Source organism: Protopterus annectens, chromosome 9.part0, assembly GCF_019279795.1.
Source record: "Protopterus annectens isolate FY-2018-M chromosome 9.part0, PAN1.0, whole genome shotgun sequence".
Lineage (NCBI taxonomy): Eukaryota > Metazoa > Chordata > Ceratodontiformes > Protopteridae > Protopterus > Protopterus annectens.
Genome location: NC_056743.1, coordinates 1,248,469,500 through 1,248,495,688, shown reverse-complemented (window position 1 = coordinate 1,248,495,688; position 26,189 = coordinate 1,248,469,500). Strand labels below are relative to the sequence as shown.

Below are 26,189 nucleotides of genomic sequence, written 5' to 3'. Positions count from 1 at the left end.
CCAGGTTTTGTCCTTTCTGGGTACCAGAAAGAGTCTTGAGTAAAATCCTTGTCCTTGTTCCTGTGATGGTACCTTTTGAATAGCTCTCATATCCATGAGTGCTGTAATTTGTTTTTGAGCCTCTGCCCATTGATTTGGTGGCAGATTTGGCATTCCTTTTAACCTTGGCAGAGTGTGAAAGTAAAACTTGTAACCTTGAAATACAATGTTGAGAACCCATTTGTCTTTGGTGATCATTTGCCAATTGTGGTAGAAGAGTGCCAGTTTTCCTCCCAACAGGGCTGCCAAGATGGATTTGTTTGGCAGCTGTAGTGGGAAGTCATTGGAGCTGCTTTTTATACGGTTGTGACCTGTCTTCCCCTTCTTGCTGGCCTGATGAAACCCATTGTCGAGGCCTGTATGGACCTTGTGTTTGACCTCTACCTCTTGGACATCTGTATCTTCCTCTTTTGAGGTCTGTCTGTAATTGGAAAGGACCAGTTCTTAGTTGGCCAGTTTCTGCTAAATCTAGGAGGCTGAACCTGTAAGAAATCCTTCACCGTTTGCATAGATTTTACCTTGTCCTCCATTTTCTTTAATACCTCTTCTGCCTTAACTCCAAATAACACATCCTGCTGCAAAGGTGCATCCAATAATTTTGCTTTAACATGATCTGATAACGTATGATGTTAAGTTGTCAATCTCGCCTTCATTCTTGCTGGATGGGTTCGGAGCCGAACCCCGGCTCCAACTTGGCCTAATACTAAAGCTCGAGAGCTATTTTTACCGGCTCGAGGCTATACTATGTCCCATAATGCTAGGCGTGATATACCCAGACCTCGTTTGCTGCTTCAGCTACGAGGTTAGGTTTTTCACCGGCTCCAGGTCGTATTCTAAATTGTTGTATCTTTAGTTAGTTTTTTGATAGAATTTTTCTCAGTAGTTTATTTAATTAGTATTTTTAGAGATAGCGACTAGTTTCCCCCCCTTTTCTGTAGTTTTTCCCTACCTTTTTTCCACCCTTAAGGTGGTCGGGCCTCTAACCCTCCCTTTAGTAGTTAGTACAGATTCCCCTTAGTGTGTGTGTGTGTGGAATTTCTGACCCATTTTACTATTATTTTACAAAAAATTTTCTTTGATGATGGTGTCTTTTTCGTGTGTTAGTGCAAGTGTTAGACTACTGTATCCCCCTGTGATATCATGTTCAAGGATACCAAGGTATCGGGATTCAAGAAGTGTGACTCGTGCTGTCAGAAGATGTCTCTGACAGATGGTCACACTTCTTGTATGTATTGTTTGGGCCCTCTGCACCTGCAGGACTCTTGTTCCATCTGTCACACTTTCAGCCCTAGAGTCCTGCAGGAACGCAGAAATAAGCTCATTCTCAGAGGCTTATTTAAGCCTGAAGGTTCTCCGTCCAAGCCTATGACTGAAAAACCTTCACAGCTCACCAAATCGTCTGCTCCATGTTCGGAGCCGGCGCCGAGCGGCCCTCTTTCAGCCTCATCGGTTCCGGCTGGAACAGATACATCGAGGCCTCAGTCGGCTCCGACTTTGGTGTCGGAGCCATCCCCAAGTCGAAAGCACTCCAGGTCTCCTTCACTGGAGTCTGTCAGATCGGCTCCGAAATCCCCCTTGCTGTCGGAGCGGAGCAGTCTCACTCCTCTAGGTCTTCCAGGCTCTCGGACCATGACCTCGAGAGGGTAGTCAGTAGGCTTTTGAAGTCACAGGCGCTGGCCCAATTATTGCATAGCCCATCTCAACAGACAGGGGCTACCCCAATGCCTGCTCAAGTTCCTCCTCCGACTATTCCTTCGAGCTCGGAGCCGGAGGCCGTCGGGCTTGCTACCGTGGGGGCATCGGAACCGATTCCACCCTTATCAGTTCCTTCATCGGCTCCGATCCCTTCATTGGCTCCGTCCCTGGAGGGATCCGGGCGCCAAGACTCCCTCGTCAGCTCCGAGGGGGCGAGTGGCATCGGACCCTTGTCCGACCCCGTTCTCCCTCTCGGGGCCTCGGCGCAGGTGAGTTCGGCCCCATCGGCCTTGGAGCCGTCCCTCTCAGTGCCGGGAGGAGCTCTCATCTCCTTGGAGCTGGGTCCCTCTTCCCTGCCTGACAGGGGTGCCTTTGAGGTCATGAGGAGCGTGCTGGCTCCCATACCGGCGCCACGGTCTGTCTCGTCGGCCCCTCCCTCCATGGTGCCTGCTTCGGCCCCTGCCTACCCTCCCGAGCCCAAGCACAGAGAACTGGCACTCCAGGCCGCTCCATTGGATGTTTCCTCCTCTTCCGAGGCCTCCCCTGATCCTGTGGGGGAGCCCCCTCGGAAGAGGACTTGCAAGAGGAAGCATGTCGACTCCCCTGAGTCAGTGACATCTGACACCGACCTGGATGATTCGGAGGGGTCCCCAAGGTCCCCCTCTGAGGAGGTCTCCTTTTCTGACATCCTAGAGATCCTTAAACAGAGGGGGAACTGGTCCGCCCTCAATCCTTCAGAGGACGAGTTGGTGTACCTGGATGCGTTCGGTTCTCGCCCTTCCACCTCCTGGATGTCCCCGCCTTTCGACCCACTCATGGAGGTGGTGGCTCGGAAGGCTTGGATGGCTCCGGATGCTATGGAACCAACCCCGCGGAGGCCTACAAAATTCATTACTGCCCCTGCAGACAAGCAGTTTCTCTCTAAGGGCATCCCGGTTGATGCCATGGTGGTGGCGGCAGCCACTAAGAAGGAGTTGGCTGACCTTTCAGTACCTGTCCATCCTCCTAATAAGGAATCTAGGACTATGGATAGGTATGGCAAGCGGATGTTTTCTTCAGCGACCTTTGCCATGCGGTCGCCGAATTACCTGTGCCATTTCACCCGTCTTCAGAGAGACCTTCTTAAAGAACTGGGTGATACCTTACAGGACCCAACAGCTGTGGCGTCTCAGGAGAAGATAAACTCCTAGCTGGGAACCCTGAACTCGACGGTCAACTCCTCCATGCGGCTCATTTCTTATGCAGCCGATGGAGCGAGTAGGGCCGCAGGCACGGGCGTTGCTCTAAGGATACACGCCTGATTGCGGCTTTGCAACTTTGCTGACCCCTTCAAGGCGTCCTTCACTAACACCCCCTTTGATGGTTCTGCCTTGTTTGGACCTCAAGTGAAAGATACATTGACCAGGTGAGAGCAGGAAGGCAAGACTCTCTCTGCCGTGGGAGTCTGTTTTTCCACCCCTTCTAGACTGTACCCTAAGGGTCAAAAGGGCGGAAAAATGTGGTTCCGCAAACCCCAGGGAGTACTGCCTGACGCACGTGGTGAGCTTCCCTGCAGAGGAGGGAACAACAGACGCCGCCCTAGGGGCAGGGGGGTCTGCAAAATCAGGGTAGCAGAGAATCTTTCTCTGACAAACCCTTCCAGCACCCCTGAGGAGCTGCCTGACTGTCCACCTTCGGAGGCAGTCGGGGGAAGACTTTCACTGTACCCAGAAGCTTGGCATTCCCTCACGCAAGACAAATGGGTATGGTTGATCATATCCAAGGGTTACAGAATCCCCTTCATCCACACCCCACAACAACCAAAAGGGCCTCTTCCAGACGTTCCACCCGGTCTGAGAGATCAAGCAGCGTCAGAAATTTCAAAGCTGCTATCAAAAAGAGCCATCCAGCCAGTCCAGGCAGACCAACAAGGATCCAGAATCTACTCCAAATTCTTTTTCGTACCAAAAAAGACAGGGGACTGGAGACCTATTTTAGATCTCAGCAGGCTGAACAAGTCTGTCCAAAGAACGAAATTCCGGATGGTCACGCTACAGTCCATTCTACCCTTTCTGGGTCAGGACAATTGGATGTGCTCTATAGATCATCAGGATGCGTACTATCATATCAAAATGAACAGGCGATCCAGAAGGTTTCTCCACTTCCGGCTGGGACCCAGTCACTACCAATTCAGAGCCCTGCCCTTTGGCCTCACCACAGCCCCCAGGGTGTTTACCAAATGCATGGCAGTAGTTGCGGCTCACCTGAGACGACGAGGATTCCAGGTGTTTCCATATTTAGACGACTGTCTCCTTACTGCCACCAACAGGCACCAACTACTTCAAGCCAGGGATTACGCTGTACAAACGTGCAAAGTGCTAGGCATCTCTATAAACTTTGAAAAGTCTGCCTTGTCACCTTGTCAGCATATTACCTTCATAGGCGCTGTGTTAAACACGGTGGAGTTGTCAGCAAAACTACCTACACAAAGAGTTTCAAACATTCGCAGCCATGTCCAAATCCTACTACAGGAGGACAGAGTCCAAGCCAGATTTGTACTGAAAGCACTTGGTCTAATGGCAGCAACAATCACCTTGCTCCCCCCTAGCTCGTTTTCATATGCGGATACTACAGTGGATGCTTTTTTCCCCAATGGTCCTTCCAGCAGCTTCCCATGTCACACAACATTCTCATCACTCAGTCATGCAAGAGACACCTCCCTTGGTGGATGGTCTCGCCTCAGGTGCTTTTCAAGGCAGACCCATTGTTCTCCCCACTCCGGTTGCCACCGTGACTATGGATGCCTCCCTGACAGGGTGGGGGGGGGCATTTTCAGGGTAGGATAGTCCAGGGCACATGGCAACCCTTCGAGTGCCACTTGTACATCAATGTCTTGGAAATGAGCGCGGTACTTTTGGCGTTGCAGGCCCTTCAGGACTCTCTTCCCACCGGGACGATTGCAATTCAGACAGACAATATGTCTGTAGTGTGGTACATCAACAAGCAGGGCGGAACCAGGTCCTACCCCCTATGTCGGGAAGCGCTCAGACTTTGGCAGTGGGCGATCTCTTCTCAACGGTTTCTGGTAGCAACGCATATTCTCGGGAAGTCCAACGTCATAGCGGACAGATTGAGCAGGGCCATTCTCCTGCCCTACGAGTGGTCTCTCAACCAGCTAGTAGCGGAACAAATATTCAGAAGGTGGGGTCAGCCTTGCTGCGACCTTTTCACAACCCCTCAAAACAGCAAGTGTCAGGAATTCTTCACCCTTTTTCCTCTTCCGGGTCTCCCTCCCAGAGACGCTCTAGTCCACGATTGGCCCCGGGGTCTTCTGTATGCTTTTCCCCCTTTTCCCTTAATTACTCAGTTAGTCCAGAAAGCAATTGCCTTGAGATCCAGGATAATCCTCATTGCCCCTTACTGGCCCCGACAAGTTTGGTTTCCGTTCCTGCAATGTCATCTGCTGGAGCAGCCCTGGCATCTGGACCCAGTGCCAGACCTTCTAACCCATCAATCGGGTGGGCTGCACCAAACCCTTCCATCTCTCAACCTCACAGCTTGGTTGCTCCACTTCCAACCCTAGCCAGGCTTCCCTTAATTTCTCAGTCAGTACGTGATATTATCCTTGCCTCTCACAAGTCTAACACTAGAAGGACGTATGCTAGTAAATGGAAACGGTTCTCTGTTTGGGCAAGAAAAAAATCAAGTTGACCTGTTCACAGCTCCTGTCCAAACAGTTCTAGAATTTTTGGCGGAACTTTTCCAAATGGGCTCTTCCTCAGCCACTATCAGGGTCCAGTTGGCAGCTATTGCAAATTTCCACGTTGGCTTGTCAGAGGCCAGTATTATGTCCCACAAGCTTTGCAAAGCCTTTCTGAAAGGAACCCTATTACTTCGGCCCCCAGTTAAAGATCCTCTTCCATCGTGGGATCTAAATTTGGTACCGTCTTCCTTAATTCTTCCAACCTTTGAGCCAGCTGCTTCCTGTTCGTTGAAACTGCTCTCGTGGAAAACACTTTTCTTAGTAGCCATTACCTCAGCGAGAAGGGTTTCGGAACTACAAGCACTCTCTATGCACCCCCCTTATCTTGTTTTTCACAAAGATAGAGTGACTCTTAGGACTAATCCATCTTTTTTACCTAAGGTACTCTCTGAAAAAAATCTCAACCAGATCATTGATCTCCCAGTCTTCTTCCCAAATTATACGGATAGAGCTGAGAGAAGATTACATTTGGACGTTCACCGTCAACTACGTTTCTATCTGGATAGAACTAAACAGACGAGAAAATCAGAACAGCTCTTCCTGTCTTACGCTGAAGGAAAGCAAGGCCGGCCAGTTTCTAAAGTAACCTTGTCCAGATGGTTGACCGCTCTTATCACATTAATCTATCAATTGAGGCATAAGGAGCTCCCTGCAAAGCCTAGAGCTCATTCAACTAGAGCATTAGCTTCCTCAGTAGCCTTTCAAGTAAGGTTACCTATGGATTCTATTTGTGCAGCGGCCACATGGGCCTCCCCTCATACCTTCATTTCTCATTACAAACTGGACATAGCCTCCAGAAGTCGGGCTGATTTTGGTTCCACTGTACTCAAGAGTCTGTTCCATTGAGCCACCCGGGACTAAGGTGCTAGGGACGCTGTCCCATCCAGCAAGAATGAAGGCGAGATAGACAACTTAACATTTAGAAGTTATGTACCTACCATAACGTTCCATGTTAGTTGTCTTCTTCTTGCCTTCTTTCTTGCGTCCCACCCTCCATCCCCCTAGCCTGGAAAGACCTAGAGTATCTTGTGCGAGGTGTTTTTTGTCACCAGAGTTATCTCCTCAGCTAGCTCTCTTGCTCCCCTTTGGTAGCCCTTGTAAGGGTTATATGTAGAGGTGGTTAGATATAGTTGTTAAATATATTATCTCTTGTGGTGGGACATGTATGTCCATAGTGTTAGCTATCAAACGAGATCTGGGTATATCACGCCTAGCATTATGGGACATAGTATAGCCTCGAGCCAGTAAAAATAGCTCTCGAGCTTTAGTATTAGGCAGAGTCAGAGCCGTGGTTCGGCTCCGAACCCATCCAGCAAGAATGAAGGCGAGATTGATAACTTAACATCATACGTTATCAGATCATGTCAAAGCAAAATTATTGGATGCACCTTTGCAGCAGGATGTGTTATTTGGAGTTAAGGCAGCAAGAAAGAAGGCGAGAAGAAGACAACTAACATGGAACGTTATGGTAAGTACATAACTTCTCTTTCTTTTAACCAAGAATGTCTTCTAATAACAGAGCCTGTAACTGCTGCTCTGCAGGAGGCCTCTACAGAATCAAAGCCACATTGCAAAGTATACTTTCCCACTTGTTCAGATGCATGCAATAAATCCTGCATTTCTTTAAAATTAGGAGGATCTGATTCTGGAAGCATTTTTTGTTTTAACTGAGACAGTAAAAATTGCTGATATTTTAGCATGTGAAACTGGCAATTTAAGGCTCTCATTGCTAAAGTTGCAGACGTATATACTTTCTTTCCCCATCTGTCTAATGCTCTGGAATCTCTGTCAGAGGGAACTGGATTCTTGGCTGATGAGGCCTTAACTCCTTTGGGTCCCTGAGAAATAGTTTCAGGGTCAGCGACAGGGCTTTTATATAGAAATTTATGTGAGTCAGGGACTGTGTAGTATCTGTCAGGTTTAACAGGGGCTGGAGGTAAGGAATCAGGATTTAAGCTGGATTCAGTATACACATCATCGACAATATCTAACACTGGCGGAATAGCAAGGGGTCTGTGTTCAGGTAATAAAAGGAAGTCTCTGAGCCTTTTCTTGGATTCTGAGTAATCCTCGCCTTCCCAGTGGAAATGCTCCCTCATGGTACGTAGGGTTTTCCCAAAGGAGTAGTCCTCAGGCGGTGAGGCTGATGGAATAGATTCCTCAGCATCAGAATCCTCATAAGGGGGTAAAGAGCATCCTAAGTCTGAGGATGAATCAGAAGAGATGGACACCTGGTCGGATGAGTCATAGCCTGTATCCTGTCTAGGCCTTTTATCAGGAGGGGGATAGGACCCCCTGATCAGAGTAATTAGGTCTTCTGCCATTTTGAGCATTTGTTTATTAGGCATGGAGGCCTGTCCTGGAGAATACAGAATTTGTTTCTTTGACTTTAAAGGAGTCTTAGACTTAGCTGAGGGTTTAATGCTTAACTAAGTAGGTCTAAAGACACCCTCTGTAGCTGTGGGTTGCTCAGCTACTCCGGATCCCTCTGAAAGGTTAGTCTCGGTAGGCTGAAGAGCTTGTGCATCCAAAGGCCCAGCCATCTCCACGTGGGAGTCAGAGACGGCTTGTGGTTCTACAGAAGTGGTCGTCAGAGGCTGCGAAGGTGCCTCGCTGAAAACTGGAGAACTGGTGACTGGCCTAGAAGAGGCTTCGTCGTCAGTTTTGGGCCTCGGATGCCTATCCTTGTCTTTGCACTTTTTGTGTATTCTGGTCGTTGGAAGTTCCGACGGCATGGCATAATTGAATTTTCTACCAAAATAATGTCGGGCAAAATCAAACAGACGTTTAATAGTGCGCTTGTTAAACCTAGCACAAAACCGACTAGTAACGTCGTGGCCAGGGCCTAGGTATGGGATACAATAGGAATGGAAATCCTTATGAGGTATTTGCTTCCCACAAGAAATACAGTTATTAGCTTTTACTGACATTGGTCTGAGGCAAGAAAAAGTTTCCCCAACGGGGTACTTAGCTTTGTAGAAGACTTCAGTTCTGGATTCGGAATGAAAATCTCAGGAGACGGCCGACCGGCACTTGCGAACTGCTTTTGCTTCGGGCACCGCGCAGCAAGAAAGACTGAAGAAAATGGTGTCGACTGCATCTTATATACCCCTGACGCACTGACGTCAGGGAGGTGGCAACAGCAACTGACGCCGGACCAAGACTTTGGAACTCTGGCCGACTGCGGGACCGCCTGATGGCAGGATAACCCAAGTGTAATGACTGCAGCAGTGTAACACGATGAACATCTCCCTTCGGACCCTGTAAAATAGTTTCAGGATCAGCAGCAGGGTTTCTAAATAAACATTTATGTGAGTCAGGGACCCTGTAATATGTGTCAGGCTTACTGGGAGCCGGAGGTAAGGAATCAGGGGTCAAGCTTGACTCCGAAAACACATCATCCACAATGTCGAAAACAGGGGGAATGGCTAAAGGCTTGTGCTGAGGGAAAAGAAGGAAATCCCTGAGCCTCTTTTTTGATTCTACAAAGTCTTGACTCTCGCTGTAAAAATGCTCCCTCAAAGTATGCAAGGTTTCTCCAAATGAATAATCCTCAGGAGGAGATGCAGATGGAACAGACTCCTCAGCATCAGAATCCTCATAGGGAGGTATAGATAATTCCTGATCAGCAGAGGAATCAGAAGAAATAGAAACCTGATCTGAAGATTCATAATCAGTGTCTTGCCTAGGCCTCTTATCTGGAGGGGGATGGGTACCCCTGATCAAGGTAATAAGGTCTTCAGCCATTTTGATAATCTGCTTTTTAGGCATAGAGGCCTGTGCAAATGGCTCATACGTCGTTTTTTTAGTTTTAGAAGTTGCTTTTGTCTTTGGTTTTGCAGCTGTCATCGGTTTGATATACAAATGTTGAGGACTGAATACACCCTCAGAAGCCGGTGTCTGCTCGGCAGCTCCGAACCCATCTGAGGGAGATACATCTGTCGGTCCAATACCTTCAAGTATCTTGTGGCATGCCGGACTCCAAGTGGGTGTCGGTAGAGGCCTGCGACTTGAAGGTAGTGAGTATCAGGGGCTGTGAAAGCGCCTCACTGAGTACCGGTGAACCGGCGACTGGCTTAGGACAAGCTTCGTCGTCGGTTTTGGATATCGACTGCCTTTCTCTGACCTTTCTTTGCGTTTTTTATGTACTCCGGTAGTCAGATTGCTATCCGACATTTCTGAGTAGTTAAATCTGTTTCCAAATAACTTAAATGCAAAAAATACCAACGCTTAATAGTGCGTTGGTTAAATCTAGCAAAAAATCAACAGCCAGGCACGTTGTGATCAGGCCCTAGGCAAGGAATATAGTATAAATGGAAATCCTTATGAGGTATTTGCTTCCCACAAGTAATACAATTAACTTTTTCTGACATCAGTAAAAAGCAAGAAAAAAGTTTCCCCAATGGGGTACTTAGCTTTAGTGAAGACTTTGGATCTGAAACTCAAACTCGAATATTTCAGTAGTCGGCCGACCAGCACTTGCGAAATGCCTCTGCTTCGGGCACCGCGTGTCAAGAAAGACTAAAGAAAATGGCGTCGGCTGCATGTTTTATACTCCTGACGACCTGACATCATGGAAGAGAAGACAGCAACCGATGCAGGACCCAAGACTTTGGAATTCAAGCCGACTGAGGGCAACCTGCCAGCAGATTACCCAAATGTAATGACTGCAACAGTGAAACACGAAGAACATCTGGTAATGCAAATAGCCTCCTTTGAAGCGGAGGTATCTTCTGCAAGATTCCCTGATTGGGATATGCAGGTAAGCCTCTTAAGTCTAGAGTCACCAACCAGGCATCTTTGTCTAGCATAGGAAGTAACTGTTGAAGAGTCAGCATCTTGAATTCTGGAATGTCCAGAAATGTGTTTAGAGTAGATAAGTCCAGAATTGGACACCATGATTTGTCTTTTCCAGGTACCAGGAAAAGTCTTGAATAGAAACCTCGTCCCTTTTCCTCTTCTAGGACTGGCTGAATAGCTCCCATGTTCATGGGAGACAGTACTGGTTTCTGGGCCTCTGCCCACTGATTTGGGGGCAGGTCTGGCCATCCATTTGGGATTGGCAACGTGTGGAAATGAAATCTGTATCACTGGGATACTATATTTAAAACCCAATTGTCCTGGGTTATAAGTTGCCAGTTCCTTACATGAAATGCCAGTCCCCCCCCAAAAAAAGGGGCGGCTGAAAGTTAAGTGCTTGGTAAGTGTAGAGGGAAGTCATTGAGACTGCTTGTCATAGGGAGGTGCCTTGTTGTTTCCAGATTTAGAGGAGGAGGCACCCCATTGTTTTCATCTAAAAGTCCCTTGTGACTGAAACCTGGAGCTTTTGGAATGTCTGGGTTTGACTTGAGTGGCTCTCGAAGGAACTGGAAAGGATCAGTTCTTAGTAGGCCAGTACCTACTAAAACTTGGAGGTTGCACTTGTAAGAAATCTTTCACAGTTTGCATAGATTTAGCTTTATCTTCCATCTTTTTTAAAACTTCTTCAGCCATATTACCAAAGAGACTGTCCTGTTGTAAAGGAGCATCCAACAATTTTGCTTTAACATGATCAGGCAGAGTTTGCTCTTTGAGCCAAGCATGCCTTCTTAGCACAGAGCCAGTTACAGTAGCCCTGCAAGAGGCCTCCAAAGAATCAAAACCACATTGCAAAGTATGTTTTCCAATTTGTTCAGCTGAATGCAATAAATCCTGTAAATCTTTATTTTCCACGCAGTCAGAAATTAACATAATTTTCTGTTTAAGCAGTCCCATGATATGCTGCTGGTATTTAAGCATATGAAATTGACAGTTTAAAGCCTTGATTGACAAGGTTGCAGAGGTGTAAACCTTCTTACCCCATCTATTCAGCGCCCTGGAATCTCTATCAGGAGTAGTAGGATTTTTAGCAGTAGAAATGGTTTCAGGATCTGCAATAGGATTCTTGAAAAGGAATTTGTGGGAGTCAGGAACCTTGTAGTACCTGTCTGGCTTACAAGGAGCCGGAGAGCAGGGAATCAGGAGCCATACTAGTTTCTGAAAAACCATCATCAACAATGTCTCGGACAGGAAGTATAGCCAAAGGCCTATGTTGAGGAAGAAGAAGAAAATCCCTAAGTCTCTTTTTAGATTCAGAGAAATCCTGACTTTCCCAGTGGAAATGTTCCTGTAAGGTTTGTAAAATTTCCCCAAAAGATAAATCCTCAGGGGGAGAAGCAGAAGGAATGGAATCTTCTGCATCAGAGTCCTCAAAAGTAGGTATAGACAAATCCTGTTCATTAGAAGAGTCAGAAGAAATAGAATCCTGTTCAGAAGATTCATAATCAATGTCTTGCCTAGGCCTCTTAGAAGGGGGGGGTTGGCTACCCCTGATCAGAGTAATTAAATCTTCAGCCATTTTGATCATTTGTTTTTTAGGCATAAAGGCCTGCACATATGGCCCAGGTGTCAGTTTTTTAGACATAGATTTTGGCCTTAGTTTTGAAGATGGCGTCGGTCTAATATAAAAATCTGTAGGCCTGAAAACACCCTCAGAAGCCGATGCCTACACAGCGGCTCCGGACCCATCTAAGGTAGAGACATCCGCAAGTTCCATAACTGAAGCATCTCGGGACATACCGTACTCCGAATGTAGAGGCCTGCGAATCAGAAGTAGCGGGTATCAGGGGCTGCAAAAGCACCTCACTGAGTACCGGCAAACTGACGACTGGCTTAGGAGAAGCGTCATCATCAGTTTTGGGCCTCAGCGGTCTGTTTCTGTCCTTTTCTTTGCGTTTTTTAGGCATTCCGGTAGTCGGATTGCTTACCGACATTTCTGGATAATTAAAGCGTGATCCAAAATATTTGGAAGTAAAAATATACCGACTTTAATAGTGCGTTGATTAAATTTAACACAAAACCAACAGCAACATACGTTGTGGTCAGGGCCTAGGCAAGGAATACAGTACAAATGAAAATCCTTATGAGGTATTTGCTTCCCACAAGTAATGCAATTATTAAATTTTACTGACATCGGTAAGGAGCAAGAAAAAGTTTCCCCAATGGGGTACTTGGCTTTTTAGTTGAAGACTTCAGTTCTGACACTCGAAAACGAAAATTTCAGGAGTCGGCCGACCGGCACTTGCGAACTTCTTCTGCTTCACGCGGCAAGAAAGACTGATGTAATGGTGTCTGCTGCATGTTTTATAGCCCTGACGACCTGACGTCATGGAAGAAGGGACAGCATCCGATGCAGGACCCACGACTTTGTTAATCAGGCCGACTGAGGGCAACCTGTCAGCAGATTCCCAAAATGTAATGACTGCAACAGTGAAACACAAAGAACATGTGGAAAATCACCCAGTGGATGCCCCTCTTATACTCTGACATCGGAAATTCAGCCATCAGGCATCCGTTGGTTAAGGATGATGAAGAGATTCAAGGAATTAGGATGGTTGCAGGCTTCTGCATGGCAGGAAGACCCAAGAATTACTACTGCAACACGGACTATGAAGAACATCCAACATTAGATTGATGGAGACTGCCTACTACTACAAAGTCTAGCAACAGGTGTCTTACACCAAGAAAAGCTTTATACGTAAATGTATTTATTTTGTATTTGCTGACTAGGGTACAGCACTGCTCTTACTGGACAGGGCCTGCAACTCTTGACACTGGCATAAGTTATAGCCACCAAGAACAAGGTTTTCCTGGAGAAAATTTTCAAAGGTGCAGAGGGTGCTGGTTCAAATGGTGACTTAGTTAATGCTTCAAGCATAAAAATGAGATCTATTGGAGGCACCAGTTCTCTATTTAGGAAACAAAGATGGAAAACTCCAATGAGAAAGGTCTTGCAAAGCTTATAAGTAGCCAAGAAGCAATCTTCACAGCCAGTGTGAAAATTTGAGGTAGCTGCTAACTGTACCTTAAGAGAAGAAAACTAAAATTGCAGAAGATACAGAGGACAAGGTACCTCACTGTCAATATCTCAGACCAAAGGGGAACACATCTATAAAAAGTATATTAGGTCTTCCTCCTTGGAATTTCAGGACTCCAACTCCTCAAAGGGGGAGGGTTCCCTTTCCCTATTCTAAGGAGGATAACCAACACAGACAGTTAGGCATATCTAAGCTGTAACCTATTAGAAAAAGGCTATAAAGGCTTGAGACAGTTTGAACCAGCCTGGGAGGGAACATGGAGAAAGAGAAGTAAGAGGCTCCACCTGCTGCCTGTATAGCAGGCTTTGGCAAAGGGGCTGTAAAGGCATATACCTAAGGCATGAATATATGGGTCCTTGATTTGGAGTTACAGTGACCATCTCAGCAACCTGGACACATGGCAGGGAATCCCATACCTCCAGATTACATCTACAGATGTCCTTGTGCACAAGAACCAGGGGATACTGACCTCCACCTCTCATCACAAGATGAGCATCATATTCTAAAACCAGGGGTGATGTATCCAGACTGACAGTAGAAACATTCTTCAGCAATGGAAGACATGATGGGTTCCCAAAGGCACAGAGATCTCCAGCAGAGCATTACCAGAGGCCTCAAGCATAATAGATGCAGAAGCTGGACTGAAGACACCTCTCCGGTTCTAATGCTCTTGAGGCTTGGGAAACCCTCAAGGTCTTCTTTTACTCCACCTCTCAGAAGTGCTTTTCCATTATCTTTATTCTTTGATGGGGTATTTGAAATGGGTGACTGATTAATGCAGTAAGATAATCGCAGCCTGCTGGGACATGACCTCCAGTTTTAACTAACCAGGTCGTTCCAGACAGCCAACTATCTTTGCATCGTCATCTTTTTGTTGACTTTAGCACAGATACAGTAGGAGGTAGGTGTTAGACTAAACAAACAGAATGAAAATCTCTGTTGCGAGTTAGCATATCAAACGTACACTTATTATGCTTTTCTGTCTTAACATGCACAATTTCCAACTACAACCAACAACAATCCAGAAACCTCAAAATAGAAATATTTACACAGACAAGAAAGGGTCCCACAAAAGGGTACTTACCTGCCAGCTGTGGATGAACAGGCCAAACTGCTGGACTGACAACACTTGTAAAATGTGGTATGAGTGCAAATCATACTGCAGCAAAACAGAATAAAGAGGACATGGATGGGGGGGGGGGGCTTGCAAAGCTCAGTCAGGTTAGATATTTGGCCTTCTGCAGCAGAAGTCCTGGTGGATAAGGCTACTGTGACAATGATCCATACAAAAAACATATTTTGGATCTCCTGCACCCCCCCAAACGATGTCTCTCCAGTTTAATCACAGATGGCAGTAGAGGGGTGCAACAGGTAGTGGTACCTTCTCACATGAAAATGTCTTCTTGTTTGGTTCTTGGATGGGGTGCCCTCTGTACTAAGTCTGCATGCCATCCCTGTGTTTCCATGGGTTTTCTCTTGGTGTTCCAGTTTCCTCCCACATTCCAAAAACATGCAGTAGGTTGATCTGGGGGACTCAAAGTACAGTTGTGTACACTTACCATAAATGTAGATGTTCGAGTGTATTCAGTGTTGCAGTCATTACATTTGGGTAATCTGCTGGCAGGTTGCCCTCAGTTGGCCTGAATTCTAAAGTCTTGGGTCCTGCGTCGGTTGCTGCCTCTTCCATGACATCAGGGGTATAAAACAGGCAGCCAATGCCATTTTCTTTAGTTTTTCTTGTCCCAGATGTCAGGTGCCCCACAAATGGGGAGCAAAAATATATATATATAAGAATATATAAACTATATATACATGCAACAACATAAACTTTACTTTCATCTAAAAGCAAATACACCACAAAGGCTGTAGAATATAGTGAAGGAAAGAGAAGCTCCAGAATAAAAGGGGGACGGTGGGCGGGTAACCTGGACTGCAACAGTGAATACACTCGAACATCTACATTTATGGTAAGTGTACACAACTGTACTATGTTTTTCATGTTTCACTGTTGCAGTCATTACATTTGAGTAGAATCCCAAAGCTATGGATGGGAGGCTGAAGCTAAATAGCATTAGGGGTGGCTATAAGGCCCTGCAGAACTGCAGTGGCAAAGCCTGCCCTGGACTTAGAGAAGAGAGGCAAATGATAATGCTTTGTAAAAGTATGAACAGAACTCCAAATAGCAGCTTCTAGACTGTCTTTGGTTGGTACCTCTCTGAGAAAAGCTGCTGATGTAGCTGCAGCCCTGGTGGAATGAGACCTAATGCCCATGGGCACCGTTTTACCACGATGCAAGTAGCAGAAAATTACAGTTGTGTACCTACCATAAATGTAGATGTTCGAGTGTATTCACTGTTGCAGTCATTACTCTTGGGTTATCCTGCTGGCAGGCTACCCGCAATCAGCCTGAATTCCAAAGTCCTGGTCCGGCGTCGGTTGCTGTCGCCTCTTCCCTGACGTCAGTGCGCCAGGGGTATAAAAGATGCAGCCAATGCCATTTTCTTCAGTTTTTCTTGCCCCAGATGTCAGATGCCCCCAAAAGGGTAGGCTAAATATATTATGCAACTAAACATACATGCAGTAAAGAAACATTTCCTTCATCTACAAACAAATACACCACAAAGGTTGTATAAAATAGAGAAGTACAGATGAACCCCAGCAAAAGAAAGGGGGATGGAGGGAGGGTAACCTGGACTGCAACAGTGAATACACTCGAACATCTACATTTATGGTAGGTAAACAACTGTACTATGTTCATCGTGTTTCACTGTTGCAGTCATTACTCTTGGGTTGAATCCCAAAGCTGAGTATGGGTGGCTGAGCTAAATAGGGTTAGGAGAGGCTATGAGGCCCTGCAGCACTGCAGTGGCAAAGCCTGCTCTGGATTTAGAGTGAAGAGGTAAGTGGTAGTGCTTTGTAAAAGTGTGCACTGAACTCCAACTTGCAGCCTCTAAGATGTCTTTGGTTGGTACTCCTCTGAGGAAGGCTGCTGAAGTGGCTGCTGCACTGGTAGAATGAGGCCTAATGGCCTTAGGCACTGATTTGCCATGCTGAGAATAGCAGAAACGGATGCAATGACCTATCCATTTAGAAATAGTCTGTTTTGAGATAGCCTTTCCTTGTGATCCTGCAGCATATGACACTAAAAGTTGCTCAGTCTTTCTGAAAGCTTTAGTTCTGTCCAAGTAGCAGCGTAGCTGCCTGTGTATGTCCAAAGAATGCAGAATTTTCTCACCCTTGTTCTGTGGGTTTGGATAAAAGGTAGGCAAGTGAATGGTTTGGTTGAGGGCCACACTGGACACCACCTTGGGCATAAATGTTGGGTTTGTCTTCAGAGAAACCCTGTCTGGATGAAAAATGATAAAAGGTTCCACAGCCATGAGTGCTTGTAACTCCGAGACTCGTCTTGCAGAGGTTATTGCCAGTAGCAGAGCTGTTTTCCAGGATAAGAATTTTATATCAGCTGTTGAGGCTGGCTCAAAGGGAGGCAATGTGAGTTTTTCCAAGACATAATTGAGGTCCCATGCAGGTATTGGTGCTCTCCTTGGAGGTCTTATGTTTTTGGCCCCTCTGAGGTACTGCCTTATTAAAGGATGAGAAAAGATAGGAGGTTCCGTATTGTAATGGGCTGAAATGGCAGAGGCATGAATCTTAATTGAAGAAAAGGAAAGGCCTTTGTCCAGCATCTCAGTTAGGTATTGTAAAATCTGAGGAATATTTGGTACATACGTATCCATGCCTTGTTCCTGGTTCCAAGCACAGAATCTCTTCCATTTTTCTGCATAAGATTTTCTGGTACTGGGCCTCCTGGCCTCCAAGATAACATCCATAACAGCTTTTGAAAGGGGAGTGTTCTGAATGGCTACATTATCCGCCATGCTGCCAGATTTAAGGTCCTGTGTTGACTGTGCAGGATCTGATTGTTTTGTTGGGTCAGCAAGTGAGAAGTTTGAGGCAATATCCATGCTGGGCCTTGAGACAAGTTTTTTAGGATTGGGTACCAGTGCTGGCGTGACCAGTCTGGTGCAATCAGTATCAATTTTGGCTTCTCTTGTCTGACCTTTAGGAGTACCTTGGGAAGGAGAGGCAGTGGAGGAAAGGCATATACTGTTAGGGCGTCCACTCTCCATGCTTGTTTGTAATAAATCCTTGTGCAAAATCTCTGTAATTGGCAGTTGTGAGAGGAGGCATATAGAGCTATGTCTGGGCATCCCCATTTCCTTGTTATCATGCTGAAGACTTGTGGATCCAGTTTCCACTCGTGGGGATCCATGAAGTTTTTGCTTAGTTCGTCTGCCAGAGTATTTGTTTTTCCTGGCAGGAATTGTGCTTGCAGGAGAACTTGAAAAGTCAATGCTGTGCCCCATAAGGTCATTGCTTGCCTGCAGAGGGGGTAGGAATGTGTGCCTCCCTGCTTGTTTATGTACCACATGACTTGTAGTACTGTCCATCTTTATCAGTAACTGTCCTGGATGAAGTAGGTCCTTGAAAGCTGTCAGGGCATTCTGAACAGCTAGCATCTCTTTTTGAATGGTATGAAGATGCATCTGGCTTGCAGGCCATGTGCCCTGAATACATTTTCCTGACATATGGCCCCCCAGGCATAATCTGATGCATCCGTTGTCAGTTTCTGTCTGGCTGTGGGTAAAGTGAATGTCAGACCCTTGTTGTGGTGACAGGCCTGTGCCCACCATCGAAACTCCTGTTGCAGGCAGAGAATAAGGGTAATTACTGTCTCCAGGCTGTGGCAATGCTGCGTCCAAACACTTTTTAGATATCGTTGTAGTTTCCTCATATACAGTCTGGCATATGGAATTAGTAGAATGCAGGATGCCATGAAGCCCAAGGCCTGCAGGATTTTCCTTGCAGATAACTGGGTCTTTGTTGCCAACTTTTTGAAGTAAGAAGTCAGTTGCCTTTGTTTGTCTGGCATGAGATGAGCCATCTGGGCAGTTGTATTTAAGCTTGCACCCAGGAATATTATCTCTTGAGAGGGTACTAGTTTTGATTTCTTTTCGTTTACTGTGTACCCTAGGCAAATTAGTAATCTTTTTACAAACGCCAGATGCTTTAGAAGAATGTCTTTGTTCTCTGCTTGAATAAGGCAGTCGTCCAAGTAGGGATATATTTAAATTCTCTTTGTCTGCAAAATGCAATTACTAGTGCCAGGCATTTTGTGAAGACTCTGGGCGCAGTAGATAAGCCAAAGGGCAGTGCAGAGAATTGGTAGTGCATAGAGCCAGCTATGAATCTGAGGTATCTTCTGCAAGATTGTCTGATTGGGACATGCAGGTATGCCTCATTTAAGTCCAAAGTTACGAGCCATGCCTTCTTGCCCAACATGGGCAGTAGCTGCTGTAGAGTCAACATCTTGAATTTTGGAAACTCCAGAAACATGTTTAGTATAGACAGTTCCAGTATTAGTCTCCAGGTTTTGTCCTTTCTGGGCACCAAGAAAAGTCTCGAGTAAAATCCTTGCCCCTGCTCTTGTTGTGGTACTTGTTGAATAGCCCTCATGTCCATGAGGGCTGTAATTTGATTTTGTGCCTCTGCCCATTGATTGTGTGGCACGTCTGGCATACCTTTTGCCCTTGGAAGGGTGTGAAAATGGAACCTGTAGCCCTGGGGCACTATGTTCAAGACCCATTTGTCTTGGGTAATCTTTTGCCAATTTTGTGAAAAAAGTGATAGATTTCCCCCTAAGGAGGCTGCCAAAAGAAAAGTGTTTGGATCTGGCAGAGGAAAGTCATTGGGATTGTTTCCTGTAAGGTTGTGATTTGTCTTCTCCACTTTTGGAGGTAGGAACACCCCATTGTTTAGGCCTGTATGAGCCTTGGGGCTGAGATCTGCCTCTGGGACGTCTGTATCTGCCTCTTTGTGGCCTGTCTGACACTGGAAAGGACCAATTTTTGGAAGGCCAGTTCCTGCTAAATCCTTAAATGTCTGCATGGATTTCGCTTTATCCTCCATTTTCTCAACACCTCTTCTGCTTTAGCACCAAACAAGATATGTTGTAAAGGGGCATCTAATAATTTAGCTTTAACATGATCAGGTAGATTCTGTTCCTTTAACCAAGCATGCCTTCTAATACGAGAATCTGTAACAGCGGCCCTGCAAGAGGCCTCCAGTGAATCATAACCACATTGCAAAGTATGCTTTCCCACTTGTTCAGTTGCATGCAATAAATCCTGCATTTCTTTGTTCTCTGAGCATTCAGAATGTCAACATTTTCTGTTTAAGCAGCGACATTAAGTATTGCTGATATTTAAGCATATGAAACTGACAATTTAAAGCCCTTACAGCCAATGTAGCAGAGGTGTAAACTTTTTTCCCCCATCTGTCCAGTGCCCTAGAATCCCTATCAGAGGGGACAGGGTTTTTTGCAGTGTAAGCTTGGGACCCTAAGATATAGTTTCTGGGTCAACAGTGGGGTTTTTATATAGGAATTTATGAAAATCTGGGACCCTGTAGTATCTGTCAGGCTTGGCAGGTGCAGGAGGTAGAGAGTCTGGGGACAGGCCGGACTCTGAAAATACATCTACAATGTCTAGAACAGGTGGAATAGCAAGGGGTCTGTGCTGAGGTAATAGCAGAAAGTCTCTGAGTCTTTTCTTAGATTCTGAGTAATCTTGGCTTTCACAGTGGAAATGCTCCCTCATGGTATGCAGTGTTTCCCCAAAAGAATAATCCTCAGGAGGAGAGGCTGAAGGAATGGGTTCTTCAGCATCAAAATCCTCATAAGGAGGAATGGAATAATCCTGTTCAGAAGAGGAATCAGAGGAAATAGAAACCTGATCAGAGGAATCATATTCTGTCTCTTGCCTAGGCCTCTTATCAGGAGGGGGATGGGAACCCCTGATCAAAGTAATTAGGTCTTCGGCTATTTTAAGCATCTGTTTTTTAGGCATTGTAGTCCGAGTAGGAGAATGCTGTACTTGTTTCTTTGTCTTTTGAGCTGCTTTATTCTTTGTCTTTGAAGCTGAAGATGGTTTAATATATAACTGTGTAGGTCTGAAGAAACCCTCAGAAGCAGATGCCTGCTCAGCGGCTCCGGATCCATCTGAGGGAATGATTTCCGAGTGTCCAATACCTTGAGAATCCAGAGGCCCAGTCGGCTCCACGTGGGAGTCGGAAGCAGCCTGTGGCTCTAAGGTAGCAGGCGCCAGGGGCTGCGAAAGCACCTCACTGAGAACCGGTGACTGGCCTAGCTGAGGCCTCGTCATCAGTTTTGGACCTCGGATGCCTATCCTTTTTTCTTGTCCTTGCATTTTTTGTAAACTCCAGTCGTCGGCTGTTCTGACGGCATTATATAATTAAACCTTCGGCCAAAATAATGAAATGCAAAATCGAACCGACGCTTAATAGTGCATTGGTTAAATCTAGCATAAAACTGACAGCTAGCAACGTTGTGGTCGGGGCCTAGGCAAGGAATACAGTAAGAGTGGAAATCCTTATGAGGTATTTGCTTCCCACAAGAAATACAATTGTTAAAATTTTCTGACATCGGTCTGGAGCAAGAAAAATGTTTCCCCAACGGGGTACTTCGCTTTAATGAAGACTTTGGTCCTGAAATTCGGATTTGAAAATCTCAGGAGTCGGCCAACCGGCACTTGCGAACTGCTTTTGTTTCGGGCACCACGCGGCAAGAAAGACTGGAGAAAATGGTGGGCTGCATCTTTTATACCCCTGGCGCACTGACGTCAGGGAAGAGGCGACAGCAACCGACGCCGGACCAGGACTTTGGAATTCAGGCCGACTGCAGGTAGCCTGCCAGCAGGATACCCAAGAGTAATGACTGCAACAGTGAAACACAATGAACATCGAATGCAGTGGCTTACCCACTTTGAAATAAGTCTGCTTTGAAACAGCCTTTCCCTCTGATCCTGCAGCAAATGCCACCAGTAGCTGCTCAGTTTTTCTTAGAGCTTTGGTCCTGTTTAAGTAGAATCTTAGTTGTCTGTGTACGTCCAAGGAATGCAGAATCCGCTCCCTCTTGTTCTGTGGATTTGGATAAAAAGTTCACAGATGAATAGTTTGGTTAAGAGCCACACTGGAAACCAACTTAGGCATAAAGGAAGGATTGGTCCTAAGGGACACCCTGTCTGGGTAAAATATGATAAAAGACTCCACAGCCATGACGGCCTGTAGCTCTGAAACCCTTCTCGCTGAAGTAATTGCCAAGAGCAAAGCTGTTTTCCATGATAAAAACTTTATATCTGCAGTAGCAGCTGGTTCAAATGAAGGCAGGGTGAGCTTCTCCAACACAAAACTGAGGTCCCATGCAGGAACTGGTGATCTTCTGGGAGGCCTTAAATTTTTGGCCTTTCTAAGATACTGTTTTAGCAAAGGGTGAGAAAAGATCGGTGGCTCTGAGTTGTAATGAGCTGAGATGGCAGAGGCATGGATTTTTATTGATGAAAAAGGCCTTTGTCAAGCATCTCAGTCAAGTATTGTAAAATCTGAGGAATATTTGGCTCTGCTGTGTCAGTTCCTTGTGCTCGATTCCAAGCACAGAATCTCTTCCATTTATCAGGATAAGATTTTCTAGTACTAGGCCTTCTGGCTTCCAAAATGACATCCATCACAGATTTAAACAACACCTCTCAGTAAATCTGTGTCCCACAATGCCATGGTGCTAGTCTGCAAAGGGTGTATGAGTGTGTGCCCCCCTGCTTGCTTATGTACCACATAACCGTGGTGTTTTTCTGTCTTTATCAGTAGTCGTCCTGGATGAAGTAAGTCCTTGAAGGCTGTCAGAGCATTTTGAACAGCTAACATCTCTTTTTGGTTGATATGCAGATGCATTTGTTTTGGGGTCCATATGACCTGAATGCATCTTACCGCCAGGTGGGCCCCCCATGCATAGTCTGATCCATCTGTAGTTAAGGTTTGGCTGGCAGGGGGTAGAGTGAAAGACTGTCCCATGTTTTGGTGACATGTCTCTGCCCACCAAAGAAACTCCTGTTGTAGGCAGGGAATGAGAGGAATCATCGTTTCCAGACTGTGACAATGTTGACTCCATAAACTTTTTAGGTACCACTGTAGTTTCCTCAAATGCAGTCTTGCATATGGAATCAGTAGAATGCAGGATGCCATGAATCCCAAAGCCTGCAGAATTCGTCTTGCGGATAACTGGGTTTTTGCTGCCATCTGTTTGAAGTAAATAGTCAGTTGCCTTTGTTTGTTTGGCGTGAGGAAAGCCATCTGGGCAGTTGTATTCAAGCTTGCACCCAGGAATGTTATCTTTTGAGAGGGTACCAGTTGTGATTTCTTTTCATTTATTGTGTACCCTAGGCAAGTTAGAAGCCTTTTCACAAACGCCAGATGCTGATGAAGAATGTCCTTTGCTCTCTGCTTGAATGAGACAAGTCGTCCAAGTAAGGACAGATTTGTATACTTCTTTGTCTGCAAAATGCAATTACTGGTGTCAGGCACTTTGTAAAGATCCTGGGCACAGTAGATAAGCCAAAGGGCAGTGGAGAGAATTAGTAATGCATAAAGCCCTCCTTGAAATGGAGGTATCTTCTGCACAATTCCCTTATTGGGATATGCAGGTACGCCTCTTTTAAGTCTAAAGTCACTAGCCAAGCGTTCTTGCCCAGCATGGGCAGAAGCTGCTGCAAAGTTAGCATTATGAATTTTGGAATGTCCAGGAATGTGTTCAAAATTGATAAATCCAGTACTGGGTGCCAGGTCTTGTCTTTCTGGGTACCAAGAACAGTCTTCAGTAAAACCCGTGTCATTTTTCCTGTTCTGGCACTGGCTGAATAGCCCCCCCATATCCATGAGGGACGTAACTTGTTTCTGTGCCTCTGCCCATTGATTTTTTGGCAGATCTGGCCAACTGTCTGGTACTGGCAGAGTGTGGAAGTGGAATCTGTAATCCCTGGGATACTATGTTTAATACCCACTTGTCCTGGGTTATTAACTGCCAATTCTGAGCATAAAGTGCTAATTTTCCCCCTAAGGGAGCTGCCAAAAGAGAAGTGCTTGGTGATGGCAGAGGAAAGTCATTGAGACTGTTTACTGTAGAGTTGCGTTTTATTTCCTCCAGATTTGGAGGTAGAGGCACCCCATTGCTTTGACTTGTAAGAATCCTGTGACTGGTATGTAGAACCTTTAGGGCGCCTGGATTTGCCCCGTGGAGCTCTGTCAGACACAGGAAAGGACCAATTTTTTGTAGGTCAGTGCCTACTGAATCTTGGTGGCTGCACTTGTAAGAAGTCCATCTTCCTTCCTTCCTCTGTTTTCTCCTTGTTATTCACCCCTAACTCTTACATATTAACTGCAAATTCCATCTTCCTTCCTTCCTCGGCTTCCTCCTGCAACTCTCCTTGTTATTCACCCCTAACTCTTACATATTACTATTCCTATGATAATTGGAAATAATGCTCTAAGCCACACCCCGTAAGTGTTTGCTTCCGAATATTATATTATTTCTCAATATTTTCATGCTAAATTTCCTTTTAGTCTGTATTATCTATTAAGTATTTACTTGCAAATTATTTTTCTGTATCTTTAACCTTTGTATAAGAGTACAATTTGTGCAACTATTAAGAACAACCTATTGTAACCTATTTAGTTTTGGAGCTTTTCTCCCCAGGACACCATTGAAAACAGGTTCATTTGGCCCAATGGACTATCCTGGTAAACCAACTGCAAATAAATAAAATAAAATAAATAAATAAGTCTTTTACAGTTTGCATAGACTTAGCTTAGTCTTCCATTTTCTTTAAAACCTCTTCTGCCTTAATACCAAACAGAGTATCATGCTGTAAAGGTACATCCAGCAATTTACCTTTAACATGATCAGGCACATTTTGCTCTTTTAGCCAGGCATGCCTTCTAATCACAGATCCAGTAACTGTGGCCCTGCAGGAGGCCTCTAAGGAATCAAAACCACATTGCAAAGTATGCTTTTCCAACTTGTTCTGCTGCATGCAATAATTCCTGCAATTCTTTATTTTCTACACATTCTGAAATCAACATCATTTTCTGTTTCAGTAATCCCATAACATGCTCTTGATACATAAGTACATGAAACTGGCAGTTTAAGGCCCTAATTGCCAAGGTTGCAGCTGTATAAACCTTCTTTCCCCATCTATCCAGTACCCTGAAATCTCTATCAGAGGGAGTAGGATTTTTTTGCTGTTGAGGCCTTTACACCTTTTGGACCTTGTGAAATAGTTTCAGGGTCAGCAGCAGGGTTTTTGAATAAAAAAACTGTGTGAGTCAGGAACCCTGTAATATCTGTCTGGCTTGCTAGGAGTCGGAGGTAAGGAGTCTGGAGTCAAGCTGGACTCCAAAAACACATCCTCCACAATGTATAAAACAGTAGGTATGGCCAACGGCCTATGCTGAGAGAGAAGAAGGAAATCCCCAAGTCTCTTTTTTGATTCTGAGAAATCTTGACTCTCCCAGTGAAAATGCTCCCTCAAAGTATGCAAGGTTTCTCCAAAGGAATAATCCTCAGGAAAAGATGCAGATGGGATAGATTCCTCTGCATCAGAATCCTCATAGGGTGGTATAGAAAATTCCTGATCAGAAGAGGAATCAGAAGAAATAGAAACCTGATCTGAAGATTCACAATCAGTTTCTTGCCTAGGCCTCGGCTGCCTGTTTTATACCCCTGACGACCTGACGTCATGGAAGAAGAGACAGCAACTGATGCAGGACCCAAGACTTTGGAATTCAGGCCGACTGAGGGCAATCTGCCAGCAGATTACCCGAATGTAATGACAGCAACAGTGAAACACGAAGAACATCTGTCCACAGATGTAAATGCATACATGTGTTATATGGAAGGAAGACCTAGCAACCTACTTCTGTTTCTGTCCCTTGCCTTGTAAACTTTGTGTACAGTTGTGGCTGTCCACAGGGTCACTCTGGTAGTCTGCTGCAACTCATGAGAGAGAGAGGAGGACAGGAATCCTGATGGGTAGTTCCTGTAGCTTCCCAAAGAACACTCTATTAACTACTACAGAATCCCTGTACTAGAAATCAATAAAAAAGATAGAGGTCTGAGATAGACTGGACTGGCATCAATGCAAGCTCCTGGTCAGGAATATTACCACACCTAAGAGCACATACATCTGACTTACGTAAACAGCCTGCACCTCTGGTCACTACTGTCTACCCATGTTTCTTCCTTTCTGCTACAGCCCTGAAATCCCATTTTCCTGGACCTCACACATGTAATGTTTACCAATGCTTGTCCAACCTCTCCCCAGCTAACTTGGCAATCAGGGCACATTCAAAAAAAAACATCAGTCAGCATTGGCAACAAGGGCTCATTCAAAAATTCTAGTCAGCAGTGGCAACACAGAAACCATGGTTCATTCCCAAACCTCTAGTCACCAAAGACAAAGAGTGACACTGGCTCTGGGCTAATGGGATGGGACAGTAAGGACGGCTGCTTTAGATGCCTGCAACAGTACTTGGAAGAAAGCACACAACTTGATGCTGTTATGAAAACACAAGATTTTGACACTGTTGCAAAGATTCAATGTACAACAGAACATATTTACATTACTATATTTAAGGCTTTACAATGGGCAATACAAATACCCCTTCCTTGCAAATAAACAAAAATAAATAAATAAAAAAATCTACTGAAAAGGTCATGTCTTACCTTTCAATAAATTTCTGAAAGGTATTCCCACTTAAACTCTTTCGAATTTCTTCAACGTACGGCTGCAATACAGAATATAACACAGACACAAGATTAGCGAAGTCCTACTCAGTTTGATAACACTGCGCACACATACACACAATTAAAGGTAGTTGGTCAGAAAGACAGCCATATCATGCAACAAAAT

At 45.4% G+C, this 26,189-nt stretch overlaps 1 protein-coding gene across 1 annotated transcript in view; it reads right to left on the bottom strand.

Annotated features, from left to right (window-relative positions):
* The window catches only part of LOC122811972 (beta-adrenergic receptor kinase 1-like), a 2,445,913-nt gene that overhangs the window by 1,514,261 nt on the left and 905,463 nt on the right, over positions 1-26,189 (bottom strand). Inside the window, exon 6 of the mRNA XM_044084173.1 lies at positions 26,003-26,064. Coding sequence (XP_043940108.1) covers positions 26,003-26,064 — 62 coding nt within the window. The remainder of the gene's footprint in view (positions 1-26,002; positions 26,065-26,189) is intronic.